Consider the following 21,840-nt stretch of genomic DNA (forward strand, 5'->3'; position numbering starts at 1 on the left):
ACACTCCATAAACTTATGATTACCTTATTCAAGGTTGCACCCCAACACTTAGTAAAAGCATATATCCATATTACAGAGAATTTTTTTTTCCAAGACTGAATATTTCTGAGCTTCTTACTGAACTATGGTCAGTTATTCAAGTCTGACTACATGACCTGTAATCCTATAGTGTTTATTCTATAAGCAAGAAAAAAAAAATTCTGTTAACAGGCAAATGGAAATTGATGAAATCAAATTTAGGAGTGCTACATGGTCATCACCTCAAGCATCTGCACCAAACTGCGAGATAAGCAATAATGTAGGAAATAGCCCGGAATAATGCAAGAATTATAATCATGCAATGAATATGAAATACACAGCCTCATATCTCTGAAAATTGTTCGCACTTTTGATTTGAAACTTGGAGTACAGCCAGATCTTTGGATAACATAAAAGTAACATCAGCAATTTCTCTTACTAACTTTTGAAACAACTTTCTACCCTAAGCAGTGATTTTGCTTTTGCTGGAACCAATTTTGATCATGATGCAAATCACATTCTACCCTTGTTGTTGAAGAAGGATGTTTTCAAAACAGTATTTTTAATATTTGCAGCAAAATATTGGAAATCAGTAGCACTACAGCTTCTTAATGATAAGACCCATCATTTTTCATTTTTATTATTCTGAGTAGTAACTGACATTAATTACCTCAGACATCAAACCATGTGACATGTTTGACAACAGTTGTTGTCAGACCAAAAATATATATTTTTTTATTTTTTACATTCAAAAAGTATGTTTTATATAAAGCATTCAGTACAGTAAGATGCACTTTTTAATATGTATATGTATAAACTACAGCTCTAGAAGAAGAGTAAGATTAAAATAATGATATGTAATATTAAACACTTCCAATTTATTTACTGACCTTCTATTTGCATACTAGATTAGTTTTACTAAATACAATTCTACTTAATACAATACCATTTTTTATTTGGAAGTCAGAGAAAAAACACTCATATGCAGACATACATTGAAAATATAGCATTAGAACATGTTTACTTGGTTAATCATTGCTGCAATGTTTTAAATAGTTGCAATGAAGCAACTGTATGTATCTTCATAATGTAGACAGTACATATATTGAGACTATTACTTTCAAGCAGCATAAATCAAGGTAGACAATTCTTATATCTTTAAGGTAGAACATTACATGCTGAGGTCTGTAATGTGAGGTCACTAAGTTAACAGAGGAAGTTACGTCCCATGTACTTATTGGTGGGATGGCAGACTTTGTTCATTTACTTTAAACAATTACTACTCGGCAATGGTAAACTGAACAGTGTAAAATACAGTTGAAAGCGAATTAGCTTTTGCTGAGAGCTATAAATGCAGACTGGAAGGCCTGAGTTCTGATATTGAGCATGACATTGTAATTAAGACCTTAATAGACAGAAAATCAAGTAGAACCCTTCCAGACAGAAAGTCATGTTATAGAAATTAGACAAATCATAACATGACTTGGAGAAGTAAACTAGATGGATAGGAGGTAAGAACAGGAAATAACCATGGGAATAAGAAAGTAAATTGAGGGAAGAAAGAAATGGATGATCTGGTGTTAACAAACAAGATGATAGTTAAAGCCCCATGAAGTTCACAGTAAAAACCTGTAAGTTATATATTGGAGGACTTTAAAGAAAAGTAAAGGCGGTATAAGGAAAGTAGAGATCATAAAGGTAGGCAGTACATGAGAGATGTTGTAGGATAGGAAATATAGCATAAGAAAATAAGGGTAGGGTTACAGTGGACAAACTTATGGATGTTGAAGAGTGACAGTGCTAATAAAACAATATTAACATGTGAATGACTACTAGATATGGCATATGGAAAAATGAGCAGAAAGGTAGAAAAATTATTGTATTATTGCAAACAGTATAGTTATCAAGGGCTATGAACTGTTGAGCAGTGCACAGTGCCCAGAATGATGGTGCACTTAAGACCATAGTGCCAAAACCAGTGAGATGACCTGCAATCTTTGAGTTTTGTCTGAAAAGGGGGAAAGGACTCCAAGGATATGAGTTCAGCAGAAAAGAAGTGCCATATTTGGGGAACATCAGCAGAAACTAAGGTGCCTTCCATGTTTTTATAGTTCCTGGAGGGTGTTTTTTCTTCCTCCCTGGACCTTCACTGATGGGCCCTTTAGCTTCAACCATTTGGCCCATTCATTTTGACGTCATGAGAGATGTGTATTCCTGAACTACCAAGAGTCTTATGGCCCACTGCTTCTTGATCAGGAATCCTAATCAGCACCCAGTTCCCCAGAAAGTGTCAGGTGTTAAGTGGCAGGGAGCAAAGGGTATTAGCCTACCCTCTACCATTATAATTCCAGCTCTCCCCCTCAGAGGCTTCTCTGAGCCCACAGTACTGTCTCCAAAGGGGAAAGATACCTCCATGTGCCAATTACCCCTCAGCTGCACAGTTTGAATCCATTATGGCATAAAGGATCTGACAGCTTGGAACTCAACTAAGGGAATGATGGGTGGGTCTCCAGTGGTTCACTGCTATCTACCCTTGCCAGCTCTTACAGTCACCCAAGCCACTAACTGAACTCAGGTCACATGCATGTAGGGCATCCTCCTAAACCATGTTGATAGCAATAGGTTATTTTTTTTTCCCTGAATGACAGCAACAATTTCTGCCATAGAAGTGTAACTGGAGGTGCATGGGATCCTATAATCAAGAAGACAGCGAGTATTGTTTTTAATTTCCACTTTGAGCATTGTGTAGGTTAGAATATCAGTTATTAAGACAGAGCTGAACAGAAGTCTAAGGGCACGTAGTGATTTTTCAGCAGTTCACAGGTTCACAGGTTCATAGGCAAGTACTAGACAATCAGTCTGTAGAGCATTAAAAAGCCTAGGCCCCCCCCAAAAAAAATATTCAAAAGTTACCTCTAGTTTCAAGGAGGATAAGACAAGATATACTGGAGAGAATTTGAGTCTCCCCATCCAATTATATAGATTGACCTTGAAGGTGTCAAGGGTGCTACTCTGCTTGACAAGTATGAATGTTTCACGTAAACCTGTCTTATTTATCTGCTGATGAAGGTTTAGTTCTTTACCAATTATTATTTGAGGTACCATTAGTTCTGTGAAGGAATAGAAGGTTAAATAAGGTTGGATCTTTCATGCCTCAAAAGGTCAGGCACAAATCTCCATGGAGGAGTCTGTAAGAGACACAGTACAGAGAATGGGCTAATATTCTCTCCTTATAATGAAGACTTTTGAGGACACTGATCTTTGTAGTTATGAATCTCTACGATATCTCAAGTTATCTGATAGGTTTAGACAAATATATGCTAAAATGTGCATTATATTCAAAACTGGTCTGATAAGATATGTATAAAGGGGATCAAGACTTCATTGGATCTAGTGGAGATACCTTTGGAAATTACATGAGCCAGATAAAATGCTTTCTGAACTACTGTGGAGACATGATGGTAAAATAATGAGGAATTATCAACAAACGTCGCAAGATCCCATACAGCAGTGTCTGATTTGAGGGATGCATCACCTATATGATAAGTGCAACTGTTTTGTTTACCAAAATGAACTATGCTATATTTTTTTACATTTAATTTAAGATCATTGTCCTTGCACCGATCGTTAACATGGCCTGACCCATGTTGGAGCAACTGTGAGTCTGTTGAAGATCAAATATCAAGACCCAGTTTACATTTGTCTGCAAACTGAGTTAACCACAGGCCAGTAGTGCTGGCCTGAAGGTCTGAGAAATCAATGTGAAATAAAATAGGGCCCAAAGCTAAGCCCTGTGGTATACAACTGTACAACTTTTTTGCTTTCAAATGTGGCACTTGCAACTCTAGCCTCATTGGTTCTGTCAGGCAACCATTTCTCTATTGACCACACACAATATAAGGATTTATGTTCAGATTTACAAGTCTATCAATATTGCCTGCATGGAGAATAGTGTCAAAGGCCTTGATTGGGTCTAGATATGCTGTATGCATTGCATAACCACTATCCACTGCTTCATTTACTTATTCAAAGAAGTTAATATGGTTAAAGAGGTAGGACCTTTCTTTGACAAAGCCAAATTGATGATGGTTCAGGGATAAGAGATTTTCGACATCGAAATTAATGAAGACTGAGATAATTTGCTCCATGAGACTAATGGGTCTATAGTTACCAGGGTCTGAGGTTGGGCCACCCTTGTGTAATGTCCTTATAATGACTGTTTTCCAGGCTTCAGGAATGTAATCAGTGGAGAGGCTTAGATTTAATAGGTTAAATAGGGGTTCAGAAAAGCCATATTTGTCACTGATAATCAAGCAACCTGGTATGTTATCAGGGCCCATGCATGACATATTCTTAGTTTTTGAAAGGGCTACAAGAATTTGTTTCATAGTAATTAAAGGGGGTGGCTGGGATTGTGGAGTCAGTGGACTAGCTATAACTGTGGATGGAGTAAAATTTGCATTTAATTTGTAACTTAGGATATTACCTATTTCCTTTGTATGAGAGAGTGCATTATTGTGGACTAGCTCCAAACATTATTGGTTTTCAGTTCTTAACTTCCTCATATAGTTAAAGAAGAGTTTTTTTTTTTTTTTTTTTTAATTATTTTTGGCTTTAGTGGCTGTTTTAAGTTCATACTCAGCTTTGAGCTTCCTAATGGTTCAGTTAAGCTGTTTTTTTTTAATTTGATTAAGTATTAAACAGTTTATTTTTCTTGTTATATATGTAATTTATTTTTATGGGTATTCGACCAAAGAGGTTTGATTTTTAAATTCTCATTATATTTGGTGTACATAGGGACTGTCTTATCAATATAACTATTTAAATCAATAAGTATTAAATGTTATAAGAAAGACAGCAATCCATCTAATAATGTAACAACTCATGATAAGATTGTTGATTTCCACTCACAGGGTGCCCCATTTATCTAATGCAATGTTATAAAAAACAAAGTACATTTTCAGAAAAAGGGAAACAGTCCAATATATAGAGTTAGGTGTGGGATCTGTGAATGGATATACATAAATGTTAAAGGTTGTGGGTGGTACATCTCACACATAAAGGTACAGAGGCCTGTCCACTTGCAAAAAATGTTTTTTAAACAGATTTTTCTGGATATCTGTGAACTAAACAGTGATGAAGGAGTTGCTCTTCTTAATGAACTGGTGTTTGTTAATATCAGGGAGTTCAGGGAGGCCTGATGACTGAAACTCAAGCTCTTTGTACCTTGTAATTTACCGTTGGGAAGGTGGATGAAAAACTAAAGTAATGAAGTAAATTTCTGGTTACAGCAGTAACTTGGGTACAAATGGTATATATAATTGTTGTTTGCACACTTGTCCTGTAAAATCAGCATAATGTCCACTTTTCTTTTATTCTGTTATCGGTATCTTCTTCTTTCAGCTTTTCCTAGTTAGGGGTGGCCACAGCGGATCACCTGTCCACTCATAATTGGCAGCAGGGTTTTTACAGTGTTGAGTTGTCAGCCCGGAGCACAACCTTCCACAGAAGGCACACACGCATGCACTCACACCTAAGGCCAATTTAGAGTGTCCAATCCACCTACAGCATGTCTTTGGGATGTGGGAGGAAACTGGAGCAACCGGAGGAAACCCACACGACCACAGGGAGGGTATGCAGACTCCACACAGAAGGCACCCCAGCCAAGGATCAAACCGGAGAACCTCTTGCTGTGAGGCAGCAATGCTAACCACCATGGCCACCCATTCTGTTATCAGTATAATCAAGCCAAAATAAATGTACACATTTTTAATTAAAAATTTTATCATGCAGCATGCAAAGTTCTGAAATCAACTTGAATATCCAAAACAATATGTGTTTTCATGAATTTAGTTTATAATATGAGGGTTTGTGCAATGTATCTAGAACATTAGTGACCTGGTACTGTTTAGAGAATTAGCTTTACAACGCCTGAAGTAAACTTAAGAAATTCTACTTCAAGCAAATATTAAGATAATGTTAAATACTTGGGAAGTTTAAAGTTTCAATCTGGATTTTGGAATCCAGGCTTCTGTGTGGCTACATTTCTTGTGCTTATATATGAAATGTATGACAAATGAAATATTCATGCTCATTATTTCAGCTGATATGCTAATAAAGAATTGTCTGCTTTATTCAGCAAAATTGTAAGTAATGACTAAAGGAGAAGGCAGTTTGTAGTCTTACACCATCTGTCTCACTTTAATCATTCCTGAAGTATAACTAACTGCTTAGCCTTTGAAGCAAGCTGTAGAAATATGCAAAAACAAAGGTTAGATTCAAATGTATTTAGTGAAAATCATTCTGCACATTTTAAGAGATGGATCATACATCTAAATGTGTTTGATGTTACTTGAATGGAAAACTGGAACTGGAGCTCTGGACTGGCTTTATATATATATATATATATATATATATACATATATATATTATATATATATATATATATACATATATATATTATATATATATATAGATATATATATATATATATATATTTATGTATAGTATATATATATATATATATATATATATATATATATACACATATATATATATATATACACATATATATATATATATATATATATATATATATATATATATATATATATATATATATATATATATATATATATATATATATATATATATATATATATATATATATATATATATATACATACATATATATATATATATATATATATATATATATACATATATATACACACACACACTACTATAGATAGATATAGCTAGCTAGCCAGATAGATAGGGGTGTGTGTGTGTGTGTGTGTGTGTGTGTGTGTGTGTAACACAGTGGAGGCAGCTATCTCAGTTCCATGCAACTTATTAACAGCGTTAAGGCAAAGGAAATGAAAATCAGACTATATTAGGAACAATACACAAAACTCTTACATATTTCCACCACCAATCAGTCCTCTTAAAAGGCAAATTACAGGAGTCTCCACTCCTTCATGGATTCAACTTCAGTAATAAGACGCAATTTTCTCTTACAAGCAAACATCTTTCTGACTCTAAGGGAAGCATCTCCTCCAGACAATTCTGCATCTTTGTTGAGAGGCCAGCATCTTCTCAGAACAGTTTTCTGTCTTTCATATGAACAGCCTCCCAGCACTGGGAGGCAAATGTCGCTTTTACCAAAATATTCCATCTGCACTAAGAAGCAATATTTTTTGCCTTTCAGTTTCTGGCTTTCTCTTTTTATTGGAAGGGTATGTGGCCTCCTCCACTTCTGGCATTTGTATGTTTTATGCCCCATCCTTGTAGACTCACAGGTACCACAACAACATTTAGGAGGCACTATGCCAGATGGCACTACAGCTCAGACATGTTGTGATGAGCAGTGTGGGTCAGCCAGATTCTACCTTTATAGGTCTGTGAACTAAACAGTACAAAGTATGCCTTTATTCAACCTGTATGCCTGCTGAGACACATCCAGATGATATACCCTGTTCAGAATGTACCCTCCGGAAATGTATTGTATCAGTCTGGGTCTGAAACTGACTTTTATTTTTGAGGTACAGCACTCAGTCCATTGTTGCACTAACATGTTACTCAAGACAGCTGAGAATGAATGCATAATGTTAAATTTGTCTCAGTTATATTATGACATACATTTAATTACAGATATTTCTGTAGCTTCAGGATCTTCACCTGCTTGATTTATTGCCTCCTTAGTTTCGAGAGTCTGGGTAAATCTGATGTATGCATATTAGGTGCTTCCCTTTGAAGGCCAAAGTGACTGTCCTCCCTCTACCTGAGGGAACCATTTTCTTTTCAGAGGCTTTCTGCAGCAGTATGACCCTCTTGTAACATCTCAGCATGTGAAACAAGGGTTGACAGAAATTGTTTTAATTTACCATTTGACTCTTCTATGGATGCACTCAGGATTTTGATTTCAGCTTCCAGATCTTTACACTTTGTGGTTAGGTCAAGGATATTACCATACTGTCCATTTAGTCTGCAAAACAACTACTTTACTCCTTGCACATTTTTAATACAACTTTTTTGTAGTCTTTTTTGTTTCTGTATTTGGGTGTGTTGATTAAGTGTATTTAAGTCACCATTGTTGCATCCCTGTATATCTTGGTCTATAACTTTTTTGAGAACCTCGCTTTTTAGTAACAATGTTTACTTTTTTTATACTTCCAGAAATCTTTTGTTGCATAGGCTGGGACATTTTATAGTTATTATGAGCATGAAATTGTTTACAGTTCTTGCCCTTATTTCCTGTTTCCTGGAGCTATGCCTTTACCAACTCACTTTCAGATGCCATGTTGTGATCTTTTGTTTTCTAAGTCATGCGGGGTAATGATAATCTTTTGCTGTTCCTGCAACAGTTTTTCCTTTGCACTCTTGAAACATAGTGTCAGCTTGGGTCTGAAACTGGCTTTTCCTTTATCTTTCAAGATCCAATATTAGATCACTTGGCTCTTTTTTCTTTTTGGTTTGTGATGTTACTTGACGTAACACTTTAGGCTTACTTTTCTGTTTTATGTTTCAACTCATACAAAAAGGTCAGATAGTCTTTTAGACAAGTCAGCCATTTAACTGACTGTTTTAATTTGCAATGGCTCTTGCTAGTCAGTATCAGCCAACAGCCTTGTAAAACTTATTGTCACATAACTTTCATTTACAGAAATCATCTTTTCCAAATTGCTATTGATTCTTTCTGCTTGGAGACAGCACCTCCAAGTATCTTTTCATTTCTACACTCTCGTTTAATGTTCTGAATTCATCTTGCATGTTTATACACCACTGAGGTAGTCTCATTTATTTTCTCTTGTTCTTGTCTAACACACTGTAGCACAAGTACATTTCATATAACAAGCCCCACTACCATTTCTCCAAGTGCTATTTTTAATAGAATGCTCCTTAACTAAGTTCTGACTTTCAACCGCATCTCTTCCAGAACCTTTAAAATCACTAGAGCCAGATTTATTACTTTTGACTAAGGCTTCATTTTACCTATTTACAATACTGGACTACAAAATGTTAACTTGTGCATGCTTATCAGAGATATTCTGATGCAAAGCATTCTCACTGTGTTGTACCACATAATGCTTGTGACCATACTCTGTTGACCAGCACTGCTTTCTTGTATTTATGCATGTCATTGGATCTCAGGATAGATTAGCACTTGTTCATCTTCCATGATAACAACACAGGTATTGTTCTACTTATTGCCTATTTTACCTTTCATCTTTCAGTACAGGCATTTCACATTTTCACCAGATATCCATACACTTTTCATTTTATTATATTACATAGCAATGAATCCCCTTTTTACCTTCAGAGGGTTTACTTGTTTTATAATCAACACAACTTTCTTTAGTTATGTAAAAATGATCTCTCTTTCCCCTCAGCACTTCTTTCTTGGGTTACTCAGCAATGAATCACATTTCCTTGTTAGAAAGTTTTACTTTTAGAATAAACACCTTTTCACAGTAATTAGCCTTTTTCCAACCAGAAAATGTACTTTTAAAAAAACAGCATCTTACATCAACTTATTTTACAAGATGCCACTAGTATTTTGATAAAGCAGTATTGTTCATCTCCTTTGTTGTAAGTCTTGTAGAACACTAATAAAGAATTTTATTTTCCAGGCTACCCTTTTACAGCAAACAAAATAATAGCTTTTACTTTTTTGCTTGCACATGTTTGTAAGGGCACAGGGTGCACATGGTTATTTAGCTAGTAAGACTTGCTTTTTATGTCTCATACACTCACCAAAAATGTTCTGACTTGTTACTCTTCAGTCAGCACCTATTGCAATTTAGTGATGAATAAATATCTTCACTTTATCACTGATAGAGCCTGATAAGACTGGGTGTGCTATAAAGCATCTATTAAATATACATTTTTCCATAGATAATACTTAGTAAAATTAAATGCTGTATAAAGGATTTGTTAGTGCTTTCCACATACAGCATATTTATTTTGTATTTACTTCTCAACAAGCAGGCTTTATGTGTACAGATTGTTATTTATATATCTTATTTTATTTTCTTGTTTCACTATTTAATAACCGGGAAGATGAGCTAGCCTATTGACCCCTGTTCAATCATGATGTTGGTTCACAAGTACAATACCAATTAATTAGCAAGCAGATAAAGAAAAAAAAACACAGGAAAATGAGTACAAAACAGTACTTAGAAAGTTGTTGCACAGAATCAGACAGCTAAACCTCAAGATCTGGTAATAAAACAAATTTGTATGATGTGAATAACAAGGATTGGTACAAAATTAACATTGTAAAACTTAAATAAACATAAAGGATTCTGTTTACAAAATATGCAATGAAAACACTTTCAGTATGATTGAGTTACAAGATGCAAAAAGTTATAGATTCTACCAAACAATGCATTTCAAAAGCAGTAGTTTTCTGTTCAGTTAGTATTTTGAAACAGCAATTTTCACTTGCTTTAAACACAGGATAATTCACAAATGCAAGAAATGTTTGGTTTGTGTAAGCAGCATATTTTTCTATTCACTTCAAATGGAGGAAAAGCCAAAATGCAAGAAATGTCTAGTTCATATCAGCAATAGGTTCACAGGTTCATAGGTGTGTGCTAGGCTAATGGCTCTGGAGCCTTTACAAGCCTAGCCCATAGGATTACTCTGGCATCATGCCACCCAACCTTAGTTTCCAGTGCCTCTGTCGAGTAGAGCCACTGGAGTGATCCCCAGGGTGAATTTTCTATTTCCCATCCACTCATCAAGATTTCTCTGAGTGAGTGAGGTGCTCTGTTTGACATGTATAGGAAGTTTATTCCATAGTATGGACAGTCTGTGGGTTATGAACCTGTCCCTCCAGCATGTTCTGTTTATTGTGATAATGAGGTTGAGGACTCTGGAGCGTGTGGTGTGGAGGGGTTAGGATTTCTTTAGATGTAGCATTTCTAACAGAGCTGGGTCAGACATGGCTTTGTAAGTCAAGCAGAAATCACCTCTAAGTAGGCGATATGAGACAGAGAATAGCTGGAGTTTTTTTGAGTCTCTCCATATAGGACAAGTGTTTAAGGCCTAGGATCCTCTTTGTGAGGTACTTTAGTGGCCTCTCCAGTTGTTGCAGGTGTCTACTGAGGTGCATGCCAATTGGGGCATTGTACTCAATGATTGGCCTAATGTGGGAAGAATAGAGGGAGACAATGACCTCATTCTTCCTGGATGCAAAACCCTTAGTAATCAGATGTGCCACATAGAAGGACTTTCTGACCACAGTGGCAATGTAGTGGTCAAAAGAGAGGTTGCTGTCAACCTGTGTTCCCAGATCTCTTGTAATGCCTTCTGTGTTCAGTGGACTACCATTGATGTGGTAATTCAAGGGAATTGGGTTTTTCCTAAAGGGGATGATGACACATTTTCTTGCATTGAGCTTAAGGCCATGGTTCTGACACCAGTCGTTAGTCTCAGTGATGCCTTTCTGTAGGATGTCAGCATCACTTGGGGAGTTAATAATAGCTCCCAACTTGCAATCATCTGTGAATTTTGTCAGCCAGAGTCCCTTTGTGTTGGCTTGGACTTCAGAGAAGTAGATACCAAACAGGAGAGGACCCATGACTGAACCCTGTGGGACTCCACTCGTGACTGGTCTGCAGTCTGACTTGGAGTCAGCTACTTTCACACTGTGGGCTCTATCTGTAAGCCAGTTTGCAACCCACCTAGTGATATAGGAGTTAATGCCTAGCTTAGTGAGTTTTTCTATGACTCCTGAGTGGGGAATGGTATCAAAGGCTTGGCCAGATCAAGGTAGACTGTATGAACCAACTCGTCTTCATGCACAGCTCTGGTGACTGACTCAAAGAAGTTGACCAAGTTGAGCAGGCATGATTTACCCTTCACAAAACCAAACTGTGTAGGATCCAGAGTTTGGAGAGTCCCTATATCCTTGTTTATTAGGTCCATGATGATGTGTTCCATAGCTTTGCATATCAGACTCATCAGACTAATGGGGCGATAGTTCCCAGGGTCTGTAGTTGCTCCTCCTTTGTGGAGAGGGATGACTGTAGCAGTGCACCATTTGGTAGGGACAAAGCCTGAGGTGAGGCTGTGATAGTATGGGACGCATAGGTGAGGTGCCATTTAACTCTGTAGTTCATGTAGAACACAGCCAGGGATATTCTCAGGTCCCATAGAAGCTGTTATTCTTGGCCTTGGACAGTGCTGTTTCAACCTGTGCAACAGTAATACTGGGTGTCTGGAAATCTACTGGTATTTTGGCTGGTTCTTGGGGGGGAGGGGTAAAGTTGGCACTGAATCTGTCTGCCAGTATATTGGCAATATCTGTTGGCGCAGTATAGGAGGTACCATTGTGCAGTAGCTCAGAGCAAATCTGGGTATCGCCGTGGAGATTCTTTACATAACTATAGAAGGCCTTGTGGTTGTTTTTACTATCTGCTGCAATTCTGTTTTCACAGTTAGCTTTAGAGGATTTGATGAGGATCTCAACTATTTGTTGAGGCTGATAAGGAAGTTTTTCCAGTCTTGGGACTTTACCTTATTCTGCATCAGTTTCCTCCTTCTGTTGTAGAGTTTGTTTATGGCAGGGGACCACTAAATTGGCTTCCTGTTTTTGGAGAAAAGCGTCTTGGTTCTATTGGGTATGACGAGATTCGTGCATTTGTGTTTTTTTTTTCCTTGAACAAGAATGTTCTTGTATGCTTTTCCACCCTTTCCACTGATATTGAGGGTAATTGTAAAGATTCAGAAGAAATCCCTCAAGAACATTGTGCTGAATCCCTTCTAACCCAGGCAACCGTAGTTCTCCCTTCTTTTGGAAATGGCCAGAGGCAATTGTCACATGCTTCCTCACAGAGTGGATCTACTCACAGAAGAACAGGGATGTTTCATACACCCCAACCCCAATCAACTTCAACTGACTGCCTGGATGATAGGGTCTTAATTCCCTTTAGGTATCTGTTTCCTGAGGATGTGCAGTGGGTACTAATGGAGGCAAGAAAGCCTACTACTAGAAATCATATATTAGCAAATGGAAGAGGTTTTCTGGTTGGTGTCAACAACATAATCAGCAACCAGTCAGGGCTAGTTGTTCTCTGGTTTTACAATATTTGTTTGAGTAACTATCCTAAATCTTTTCTTACTTTTCCATCAGTGTTAATTTACTGGACATTTCAGCATGTCTGCCCATGGATCATCTTTCAATGCATTCTCATGTCAAAATGTTTTTGAAAAGGGTGTATCAAAGCAGGCCTCCAAGAACACCAGTGGCACCTCCTTAGGATCTTAATTTTCTGTTAGAAAAGCTAACACTTGCTCCATTTTAACCACTTAAGCTGGCTGATTCGAGGTTCTTAACATGGAAAACTTTTATTGATTGCTCTGACCTCTGCAAGAAGAGTATCTGAATTACAAGATTTTTGGCTGAGTCAACACTATCTCATTTTCTGCAGGGTCAGGGTTTCTTTGAGATCTAATACTTCTTGTATACCTTATATTCTTGTGAAGATAAGAAAAAGGGATAATGTGTCAAAACAGACTATTTCCAAATGGTTGTCTAAGGCTATTACCTTTTGTTATACTCTCTACAACAGAACTATTCCAGGTAGGGTTAAGGCCCACTGTACCAAGGCCTTGGCTTCATCTATGGCTTTTTGGAAAAGTTTGGATTCTAGAAGCAGTAACTTTCTACTCTGTATATATATTTACAAAGCACTCTAAGCTTGATTCCTTCTGTAGGTCTTGATCATGCTTTGCCAGGACCATTCTCAAAGGGCAACTGGATCCTCGCCTTTCCACCTTCCAAATGTACTAAGCTAGTGTAATCTACCCATATAGTTAATGCTACTGCAATATTAATCAATATGATGAACATAGTCCAGTTGTGTAAGTAAAGTGACCATAACAGTAAATGTCCAAATAATCACTGCTGCAGTAGCTGCTCCCTCCTTCCATCCCCCTTGTTTTTGATATGTTGTTTATGCCAGGGTATAGACTTCTATTTATTTTTTGTTCCTAGAATTGTCCTTTCAGGACTCACCCTCTCTATGTCTGTTAGCAGGAAATCTCTGAAGGGCTTGATGCCAAAACTTGTCTTTTTAGTCAGTTTGGGAGCATAGAACTTGCCCTGAAGCTTTTGAAGTTGGCTGGGTGTTACATCCTCTGCAGGATATAACCCATATACCTAAGATTACTGCAGCAGTGGTTATTCAAACATCTGTTGCTAAGGGAAGTTTACTTATGCAATTGCACCATTCACAGGTAGTTATGACTGTAATGAGAAAGCCCTCAATATCAATACATTAGCATATCTCTGAATCCCACACTAACACTATCAAACCTGATTATGCCAATCTTCTCCCTACTGTCCCATGCATGCCATTGACAAGGGCACTTCACTGCACACACAGACACACATACACTGAGAAACAAGCCTCCCCACACTTGATCACACTCACAGAAACACTCACCCACATGCTTGCTCCAAGGCATGCGGGCACACACACACACACACACACACACACACACACACACACACACACACACACACACACACACACTTCTAGACTCCCTATACCTAAGCCTCCAACTGTGACCACCCAGGCAGACACACACTCACACACTCACACACTCACACACTCACACACTCACACACTCACACACTCACACACTCTCACACACACACTCACTCACACACACTCACTCACTCACACACACTCACACACTCACACACTCGCACACTCGCACACTCGCACACTCGCACACTCGCACACACACACACACACACACACACACACACACACACACACACACACACACACACACACACACACACACACACACACACAAACTCCCCCATACCTAAGGCTCCAATTGTGGCCACCCAGGCAGACACACACTTAAACACACACAAATACACACAGAGAGACACACACATTCATGCAGCTTCAGTCAAAACTCTACAGACATGCACATACATACATACCTATACACACACGTACATATACACTAACCCCCCCACACATCTTTGTTGAATTTACCTCCACTGCTACTACTTCCATTGGAATGAGTGGGTAACCACTGTGTTGCTATGGTGGTCACTTTTTCCCTCCTAGAGTAAAATTTTACTTGGTCAAGTGATTTTCTGAGCAGATCAGGAGCTGTAGACATTTCCAGGACAGAACACATGCTAAATAGCATCAGCCATTCCACTGGACTGCCACATTATCATGCAGCAGTACCCACAAGAGCATTACGCTCATACTGAGTCTCCCACAATGGGAAAACCTCAACAGCAGAGCAGTCTCTAAACCAGAAGGGTGTAATGCACTGGTGAAACCTGCAGAGCTAAGGCTTCCTCATTGCACTAAGCTTTTCTGAATCTCAGTACATAAATAACCTTATAGCAAACAAAAATGAAATAATGTTTCAACTTATAAGTTTTTTTGTTTCAGTTCTTCAATGTCATTACTGAAAAGGAGCTTCTTAGACAACACATTGACTGTGTAGTCTAGCTTGTAGTTTCTGCTGACAATTAAAGTCATTGCTTAGAACTCTGGTTTGCTCTCTTATTGTTGAGGATTCCCACTTACTGTTCAGTTCTATCTATTTCTCAGATCTATGGGAATGGACAACATGGTTCAATATCGATCATCCTGATGGTAATGGAGACTATGAGCGCCTGGATGCAATCAGGTTTTATTATAAGGAACGTGTTTGTCAGCAGCCAAAAAAGATTGAAGCACGAACAACAAACTGGGTCCCTGCAGCTGAGACTGGTGAGATAGTGCACTCTAGTCCTCTGAAAGGCTTCTGGTGTCTGAACATGGAGCAGGTTCCTGGGAAAAACTGCTCAAATTATTCTGTACGCTTCCTTTGTCTCAAAGGTAGGTCATTTAATTCACATGTGTGATAATAGTGACATCTGTTTCTTTGACAATATAATAAAAAACTACCTCCTAAATTAAAAACCACTAAGATTTGAAGGGTTGTATTTCCCATAAGATGTTGTTTATGAAGTCCTGATTACACTGCATGTATTGATTCATATTTACCGATCAGCTACCAATCAGTGTGGGATCACTGGTATGTTGTCTGCTGTTGCATTTCATTTGTATATTCATGTGGTCTGTTTTGTTTTATCCACAGCATCTCATTGTATCAGATTATTTAGTTTTTAACTGAGATTACAACTCTGAAATGTCCAGAATATTTGCTCATAATCATCAAGGTAGGATGGATGTTTGTGTTAAAGTACAGGTGTGTCCACTTATGTCATGATGGTCACCTAACGCGACAGTGAGAGCTGACTGTTGGGATACAGGTTCATGTAAAGAAGTATCAGTTACATTACATACTTATAGAACCACCTGTAAGAGAATGATTCACTGTTAAATATTTGACTATCACTTTTATAATACTTGTGTTTTGGGGAATGTTTCATGATGGGAATAAGGAACCCAAGCCATGGACTGTATGGTTCAGCATGGAATATCCTGGTACATGGACTAACTGAGGTGACCTGAAGTAACACATTAATTAGTCTTTATGACACTGGGTTTATCTTTACCTAAAATGTACCCCTCTATATAGGAAAACCTTCTCCACCCAACACTTCTAATTGAGTTATTAAAGAATAAAGGAAACAATCATCCATTTTCTGATAGCACATTTGGGAGTAATTCATGACAAACCCTTTGTAAAATGAGAAGGCTGCATTAGAAGCAAGGTCAAGATACACAACCTGTAAGATGGAAAAGAGTCATTATTAAAAATATGAGAACAAGTTAAACAGTACTTTAATTGTGACTAGTAATTCAAACGCATTAATTATGGCATGACGAGATAAAACAGTGACTCAATCTTCCCAGACTAGTATCACTATCTTTGAATAAAAAATATCTTTGTATAAACTATTTAACCAGCATAATGTCATAAAGGCAAAAAAATCTGCTTCCTGCATCCCATTGTGCTATTGTATTGGAATAAAACGAGCACACCTCAAGCTTCAGCTGACCCACATTAATAATTATCTCACTGTAAAACAACACCATTGTCTTTATGATTTAATGGTTAAAATGGTCCCTTAAAGAAAAAAATACTGCAGAACATGTAACAGGGACTGCACAAAAACCTTGCAGCTTTGTTTAATATCGCCTTCTTTGTTGACATTTATGTTTTTCATTCTGTTTGCTTTGCCAGTTTTACGTATTGTTGCTGTGGTAAAGGATCAGAAATATGCCAGGGACGATACTGGAGTGTTTTGCCAGGCTATATTTTTAAAGTGTTTTCCACCACTGTACAGCATGCTTCACTTGGAAAGCAGTAGATCTGTTTAGTCAGTTGTAAATACTGTTCGTACAGCTTAAGATGAGTAACAGAAGCTGTGGGTAGTGACTGGAAGTGTGCAACCAAGAAAATCAATCACTGGTTCCGAGTTATCACTGTATTAAACGTAGCAAGGAGGAAAAAGACAGATTTGTATGTACTGCTCATTATGTCAGAAGGCAGATCAGCTTGAAGCTTGTAGATCTGAATTGCTCCTCAGCAACTTATTGTCTGATTACAGCACTTTTATAGCTCTTTTGACACACAACAAAATACTAAATTAATATTGCCTTCTGTATTATTTTTTGCAATGCACTGCATTCATCATGATCATTAGCTATGCGCAAGCATCTGCCATTCAGAGTAGTACAGGAACTGCATGCATGTTTACAATAATGCAGATGTAAACAATAATGCACAAACTGCATGCATGAACAGTATAATATTTGCCATATTATAAATGGTAATATAGTGCATGGAGTGCTGGGATTATGCCCCAATATAAAAAAAAAAAATCTAGTTGAACACTACTCTTGGGTGAGACCTAATATTAATAGCACTTTGAAAGGTGCTTAACAATTGTTAAGCACCTTTCTAAACACTCTTAATATCTACTCTCGACTCGTGCTAGGCACTGGGTGATGCCAGTCCTTGCAAAGGGCTTTACCAACTTTCAAAGCCAGTAAAACACTTTGTTTATTTTTTCCTGTAACTAGTAGTAGATGGAGCAGATAATGCAGGTGATAAGGTTGTTATGCAGGAGACTTATCTCAGTAACAAGAGTCCATACAACCTTTTTCCCTCTTCTGTGTCTTTACTTGAGATAAAAGTGAGGATGTATGAATTCTGATTTATAGAAGCATATACTTCAATCAAACTGTTGTTTCTATCTGTACAACGCTTTGGTTATAGCTCAACAAATAGTAGTTTATCAGCAATAAAACAACCTCAATGAAAACATTATATTTTACTGTATTATTTACATTATTGTCTATTTCCTAATTATTACAGTGTAACCTTCATGATGTGTGTGTGTGTGTGTGTGTGTGTGTGTGTGTGTGTGTGTGTGTGTGTGTGTGTGCAGTTAGACACTGCATGGTTATACACTTATATATACACCACTGAAACATTTGTGTAACATAAGAGTATCTCTGTCTCTGTTATAGTTGTTTTCTAGAGAATTATTGCGGCGTTATCATACACTACACCTAATATTCCATCCACATGTTATCTTTCTGGTCATGTGGCATAAAATTACATGGTTATTGATGCTACATTTTTTGTTAATGTGGCTTAAATTACAGTGCAGTAAGAGACACAGAGGATCAGTTTCCAAAAGATTTGTTCACTGAGTAAGTGGCTACCTCCAGTGTAAGGACTACCTATAATGCAGGCTTACACTAGAAAAAAGTCACTTACACTGAGAACAAGTCTTCTGGAATCATTCTAGAGTTTTACAAGTGTGGAATAACATCTATTTTGTGTGCATACATTTTTGTTTCTGCCACCATTTCCTATATACGGAAAGCAGTCTGTCTGGTATCTTTACGGCTATTACAAACTTCCTGATTTAAAATATTGCAAGTCTGGTTCACAGCCTTATTTGTACTTTACCAATACACTTTACCATTCTTTTTATGTAGGATATTGGAAACTTTTGGAAGCATATATAAGTAAAACTGAGACTAAGAACACTATCATTAACAAGTGGAGAATTAAAAAAGTCACACATCTAAATGTGTTTTTAACAGAAATGCCAATTAAACAAAATCTTTTTGAAAGGAATACCCTGAAGTTGTTTCATCTCCAAATAAACCACTTGGTACATATCCTTTTGTTTGTAAACACTTTTAGTACTTGTTGAATAACCCTTATGCTGTGCTTAAAATATAGATGGAACTATTGGTGTTAAGAAATGTCTTGATTATAACTCAGTCTTTGTGGTTTACCTTGCACTCAGTGATAATGTGACACTTTTATTGATGAAAGTGCACAAAAACTTTCTATGGTAGTGTGTGAACATTTACAGGACATAAAACTGAAGAACACAAATGAACTTTTTATAATTATCTGATTTGCAAATGTTGTTTGTTGTGTCTTTCGGCTTTTTCCCGGTTAGGGGACGCCACAGTGGAACTCCGGTCCACTAATGATTGGTAGTTGATTTTTATGTGCCGAGTTACCAGCCTTGACGCACAACCTTCAATGAAGGTACGCCCATTCACGCATGTCTCCACGCAGAAGACGCTCTAGCTGAGAATCGAACTGGACAGCGTCTTACTGTGAGGCGACAATGCTACCGCAGCACCACTACCATGGGTCAATTATCTGATTTGCAAATATTTTACGAAATTTCCATTTTTTTGAAGTAAGCCATATAGAAAAAAACACCACTAGATGGAGATGAATAGGCATTACTGGAGATTAAGGAGTTATGTTGGAAATTAAGAACAAATGCAAACTGTCATCCAGGGTTAAATGATGCTGTTAATATTAAATGTGTCATAAAAAAGAAAATTGTCAAGCTTTAACTCATATGTATATAACAAGAAGTGGCTTATGTGACTTTCCATTCTGATTTATTTTTTGTGTGCTCATGTGATGATCATTGGCTTGCTATAAATCATATAAATTGTGTTCACCTTTTATTTCTGATGAAGTCTTGGGTTAAAAAAGACAATAACACTAAATTCCTAGGCTCTGGTCTGAGTTTCATTCTGCTTTGGGGTTCTGTTCTTGGACTTTGGCTCACACATCCATAAAGGTATTGAGGCACTTTTGCAATGTAACTCTTAACTAAGGCAATCCTTTCATAGATGAAAGGTAGCAAGACAGAAGTACAGACACTCTAACTATAGTGATTTTAATCAGCACAACATTCTCTGAAGTTAATGCAAGAAGTAGGTTATAAATATAAATGTATGAGATGTGGTGTCAAGGGGCACTTCTGGGGCAGTCTCAAAAAGTTTTAAAAAGAAATAAATTAACCAATAATACTAAACAAAATCAGGCCAGTATTTAACTCACAATTATCAGTGGGTAGCTGAACATAAACAAAAGTCCTGAGCATTTGTTAATTTGTTTTTGTCTCATTTCAGCTCTTGTTCACAGATTCAGATGAAGTCTTGGAGTAAAATTGCAGGGAGCATACATATATGGATTCAATACAGTCTTCCATTTCAATGAATTCACACTGCAAGAAGTAAATAATTGACTCAAAGATGTAACTATGGAAAATAAGAATCAGTAGCTAAAACCAAATCTGTAATAAAACAATTGTTTTATTGAATAGCTTGGGTTTAGCTACTGGTTGTTAATTTTTGTGAGTCTGATTTAGTTTCTCCAGCCTGCTAGTGCTAAAGAATGTTATTTTCTTTTTAGTTGTATAATTTTGTTGATATGGGCAAGTTGGCTTCGATTGTCTCTGTCTAAAATTTCTTCAGCTGTTAAATTACTTTATTGTTGTACTTTTAAAGCTTATCATTAACATTTCTCTTTTAGTGGTGTTTTTTCTCAAAATAAGTGGTATTTGCTAACATTATATCCAACACTGTGTAGGGATCTAATTCCAACTGACAGTCATACAAGCTGGTTATTTCACTACTGACAAAAATCTGAAGAAAGGCAGTAGATGAACAGTGAAAGGTTCGCATACAGGGATAATGTTTGCTCACTGGCCAAAAGCATGGTTTTGGAAAGAACCCAGGACAAAGAACTACATTGTCAAGGATTAATAAATGCATATTCAAATCAGCTGGGGTAAGCAAACTCAGAGGTGCAGTAAATTTCATCTCTGTGAATTATACTGTACTGATAAATTACCTGTCATTCTACAGTTTAAGCCTGATATACACTGAGCTTGTTCTATAATTACCTGCATAATAGATTTGTTTTCAAGTCATCATTAAATAAGGCCAGTTTCAATGCCAAACCACAAGATTTGAGGTATGCCAGAGCTCAGACCTTGGGTCCCCTTTATAGATTCATGGGTAAGTACTAGGCTAGCTGCCCTTGTGGGTCATTTTAAGCCTAGCCAGTTTCCCTATGGGTGCTTGAATTAAGCTATCACATTTGATGTTTGATTGGCCCTAAACATACCAGGGTTAATAATTATATATTACCACTAGTGAGAATAACTGGGATCATACTGAAATTATTTGAGATGTCCTCTGCATAGGATAAAGAATTAAGAAGTTGCCTCAGTTCACCGGTAGCACAGGGGAGCAGTCCTTTGGTAAATTTTTGGTTTCCCATTCATAGATCCATGTGGATCTGGATAAGGATGAGTTTTGTTTTATGTGAATGGGGAGCCTGTTCCAGAGCAGTGTGGTATCCCCTGCAAGACATACCCATCCCTCTATGTAATTCTGTTAATGCTGCCGCTGAAGAGGGTAACATCCCTAGACTGAGTATTTTTTAATGACATTTGACTTGCTGATGTGCAGTAAATCCATCAGTAACAGGTCGGAGGATGTATTGTATGCAAAACACAGGTCACATCTTAGCAGT

General features: G+C 37.2%; 1 protein-coding gene across 1 annotated transcript in view; it reads left to right on the forward strand.

Annotated features, from left to right (window-relative positions):
* LOC122806986 (cartilage intermediate layer protein) overlaps positions 1–21,840 on the forward strand; it is a 200,119-nt gene that overhangs the window by 44,624 nt on the left and 133,655 nt on the right. The window contains exon 4 of the mRNA XM_044077852.1: positions 15,621–15,890. Coding sequence (XP_043933787.1) covers positions 15,621–15,890 — 270 coding nt within the window. The remainder of the gene's footprint in view (positions 1–15,620; positions 15,891–21,840) is intronic.

Source organism: Protopterus annectens, chromosome 7.part0 (assembly GCF_019279795.1).
Source record: "Protopterus annectens isolate FY-2018-M chromosome 7.part0, PAN1.0, whole genome shotgun sequence".
Classification (NCBI taxonomy): Eukaryota; Metazoa; Chordata; order Ceratodontiformes; family Protopteridae; genus Protopterus; species Protopterus annectens.